The 4,335-nt window shown below is 37.0% G+C and overlaps 1 protein-coding gene across 1 annotated transcript in view; it reads left to right on the forward strand.

The window, feature by feature from the left end:
• Positions 1–4,335, forward strand: part of LOC109376574 (zinc finger protein 569-like) — a 36,084-nt gene that overhangs the window by 8,088 nt on the left and 23,661 nt on the right. The window contains 1 exon segment of the mRNA XM_019632581.1: positions 917–974. Coding sequence (XP_019488126.1) covers positions 917–974 — 58 coding nt within the window.

A 4,335-nucleotide genomic window follows, 5' to 3' on the forward strand; every position in this document is an offset into this window, starting at 1 on the left:
TTTTTTTTTTTTTTTTTTCACTATGGAAAATAAGAATGTAACTTACCACCACCATTATCTCTGATACGCATCACTCTCACACACAAACTTTCTACTCCTTCCTCAAAGTATAATTATTTTACCATTTTGGTTAAATTCCCATTTAGTTGGTACTTAAATATTTCTCTTTAAATGTTTCAATACACTAAAATACCTTAGATTTTTGTTAGTTTCATAATTTTCTTGGTTATATGGTTTCTGAAGTATCACGTCCCACGTGACAAGGGCTGGGGGGCTCGAGGAGGGGCAGCAAAGGGTTAAGAAATCACAAGAGTCAAAAGTAGAGTTTCTGTGGGCCAGGGGTCTCATCTCTGCAGACAGAGAGAGTGAGCCCTGATACTGGCGGGTATTTACAACTGTCACAAAGAGGTTTGAATATCTCTACCCAGCTAGTTGATTCGATTAGACCAGCAGCTGCTTCCCCGAAACTTATTGTGACCAAGCACGAGTTGTGCTTTCACACCTACGTATTATCCCCGGGATGGCCTGAGCAATCCAAGACCACCGGATAAGGAAGTTTTACCGAGATCATTCCCTCGGGTCTCAGCATTCCAAGACACTTCCTTTTGACTTCAAAGGATCAGTGCGCAGGAGTATTCCAGTCGGCAGCTGCAAGGTGACAATGAAGTTAGCTCCATGTGAACTGTTTATTCTCTGATACAGAGCTATTGATAAATTCATGGGGCATCTCCTACATACACACTCCTATTCCTATCCACCTTATGCCTAAGCTTCACGTGATCATCCTTGGACTTATTAGCCTATCTGATGGGTCCAAGTATCCTTTGCTACAGGGTGCCCTTTAATCTACCTTGTGGTGTGTGTTTCTGAAACCACAAAGCAAGCCTGGTCTAATGGCTTTTATTCTCTTCTCCAGCTCTGCCTTCTCAGGCCCTGTCCATCCCCAGAAAGAAGAGGAAATGACTGAGTCCCAGGTAAAATTTAAATAGTGTATTTATTCCCTGCTTTAGTCTACAGTATAGTTTAAGAGGATTGAAGAAATCTATACAGTAAATTGGAAAATCCTATATAGATAAAGCATATTTTCAGAGGAAATAAAGTTGGAAGATTAAAACCAGGAGAGACTTAAAATATGGTTTTGCAGAAATGCATTCACTTAGATAGATTAAATTTGGGCTTCAAGTTTGAATTTCATTATAGGTAAAGCAAACCAGAGCAGAAATTCATTACATAATTTTCATTGTACAAAAGGATAAAAAGGAAAATTTCTTAGCAGAAGTAAATTTTTCATTTGTACCTAGGTCAATGAATACATTATAGTATGGCCTTTTATAGTTGATAAAACACAGCTTTTTTGATGGTCTGTTTTGATCAATAAAATGAAGAATATATATCAGGGCAGCCGGTTACCTCAGATAGTTAGAGGGCGGGCTCATAACACCAGGATTGCCAATTCAGTTCCTACATGGGCCAAGGAGCTGCACCCTCCACAACTAGATTGAAGACAATGACTTGACTTGGAGCTCATGGGTCCTGGAAAAACACACTGTTCCCCCGCCCCACCAAAAAAAATAAAAAGAATATATATCAAAGTAGCCCAGCATTAGAAAGAACACAAATGAAGATTATCAGAAAAGGGGATAAATTATAGCATTGCATGCAATGGAAGACTACACAACAATAAAAAAATAGCAGATTACTGCTACTTACAACAATGTGGATAATTCTCACAAAAATGTGAAGTAAGAAAAGCTGGAAGTAAGAGTACATTCTATATGGTTTCGTTTATGTGAAGTTTGAAAACTTGTAAAACTAATCTCTTGTGCTAGAAACCAGAATAGTGGTTACTCCTGAAGGGGTATTTACTAGGAAGGGACATGAGGGAATCTGCTGGGTACTGAACATATTCTATATTTTGACCTGAGTGGTGGGTACACAAATATATAAATGTATAAAAATGTATCAGGTTGTACACTTAAGATTAATGCATTGTACCACATTATTCTATGTGTGTCATACCTCATTAAAAAAGAAAACTAGAAAATCTTAAGAAATGGATGGGATGTATGTCTTTCAAATGACCTTACATAATTGTCTGTTTTCAATAGGGATTTGCTATAAATTGGGCCGTAATCTAAAGTAAAAATTTCTGGTAAATTCTTATAATTCTAGTCCACTAGAATGTGAACAGAGAGAATGTCTTATGGTTTACTGCTGTACCTCCAGCCCCTAGAACAATGCCTGGTATACTGTTCTTTGTAAATATTTGTAGTTCTAGTGAATTGAATCCACAGTTCCTTATTCTTTATTTAACTCTTAGAATAAATGACATCTGCCTCCTCTTCAAAGATAACTCCTTTTACTCAGATTTCATCCTTTTTTTCACACTTCCTTTGGAATCTTTCTCTTTCAGATTTACTCTGTACTTTCAGATATTGAACATATCTCACGTTATTGCCTTTTCATCTTCAGCTCAAAGCTTTGCTGTATTGAGATATACCTTTCTTTGACCATGTATTCCTACCTAGCAGCTTCTTCTTCTTTTTTTTTTTTTTAAGATTTTTATTGGGGAATTGGGGGATGGGAACAGTGCTGGGGAATTGGGGGAAGGGGAACAGACAAGTTGCTNGGTGACTCACGGCAGCCCAGCTCCAGTTGAGCTGTTGTTCAGCATCTTAGCTGTAGAGGGCAGTGTCACTGGCCCTCATATGTGGGATCCGTCCGGGGCCCTCTGGCATCCCAAGCCAGCTCTTAACCACCGCGCCACTCGGCCGGCCCTGTAAATCATTTTTATATCCCAGCAATGCACAATTGGAATTTGAAATAAAATTTAAAATGCCATTTTATTAACATTCCCCAAGTTAAATACTTAAAAATAAATTTCACAAAATATTTGCAGGCACTGTATGCTGAAAATGGAGGAGAAAAAAAAACTGTTGAAAGAAATAAAAAATAAATAGAAAAACACACTACATTCATGGATTAGAACACTTGTTTTCATTTCTTCTCAATTTGATCTATAGAGTAAACACAATCCTAAATTCCTAGCAATGTTTTTTGTATATATCAATGAGGATGGACGTGGAACCAAAATGGAATGCAAAATGTTAGAAATGTGTTTAAATGTAGTACAAATACATGACATAACTGCACTGAAGGTGATGGGAAATAGATTTTGCAAAACAGTGTCCACCTCCTCCCTCCCCCAATAGAGGACTTTTATTGCATCTTTAAAATATCACAAGTAGATCTTAGGAGAATCATCTGGATCTTGTTTCTGTAGTTGGACAGCTCTTCTATCTTTTTTTAACCAGAAAACATAACATTTTCCATAACAATTCCTCCCAGTAACTATCATCTTAACTCCTATTGGCCAATACGGTGTCACATGGTAACTCTTAGCTGTGAAGCAATGCTGGGAAAGTGAGTAACTGGCAAAGGGAAATAGGATTACTGTCATTGACCCAGATCAATCATGATTCATTTTTGGGAGAAGGTGTGTTGCCCCTGTGATAAAATTAGGTTTTACTTTTCAAGGAATAAGGTGGGAGCAATGGCTATTTTTAGGCAGTAACATTATCTGTCACATCTGGCCTTTAGGAATATGCTGGTTCTCCATCCTTAGCAAGGTATAAAATTTTCTCTACAGAATTTCACAGTGCTGGTATTGGGGGAGGGGAGCACTGAGATATTATCTTATTCTGCTGTTTTCTTAAAAGTTGATTATAATGGTTCTAAGAAAGGGCGGTTCCCAGGATCACAGTGCTGATTAGTGGCAGAGAGGACTAGAAGGCAAATTTCTTTGCTCCCAGGCTACTGTTCTCTCTCACTATAATTTATCTGGCCTAGAGTTTCTTTTAAAAGATCCTTTAGGAAAAAACCCCAAATGAGTGACAAAAATCCATTAAAACAAGTCAAAAACAGCCAAAGAAAAAGAAAGAAAGCAGGATAGTAAAATAACATAAATTTTCCTCAATCAAATTAAAACTGGGAAAGGGGCTGTGTATGGGGGTGGAGGATGTCTGTGTTGTTCCTTATACACTGTAGTACTGCTTGACTTTCTTGCAGTGTTCTGTGTTTTCTTGATAAATTTGTATTTTGGGGAAAATAATATATGAATTTTGTTTTTAAAAAATCAAATAGTGCTAGACTTGTAATAATAATAATAAAAACTATACCCAGTTTCTTTTCTCCCTATCCCTAATTCCTGTTCCTAGAGAGAACCACTTTCAAATCTTAAGTGTGACTTCTTGTATTTAGTCGATTTTTCTAACATGTTTATCCTGCTATTATTTGACACTTTTCAGATTTGGGCTTTTTTTTTTTTTTTTTTTT

This window comes from Hipposideros armiger, unplaced genomic scaffold (genome assembly GCF_001890085.2).
Source record: "Hipposideros armiger isolate ML-2016 unplaced genomic scaffold, ASM189008v1 scaffold_1154, whole genome shotgun sequence".
In the NCBI taxonomy this organism is placed as follows: Eukaryota; Metazoa; Chordata; class Mammalia; order Chiroptera; family Hipposideridae; genus Hipposideros; species Hipposideros armiger.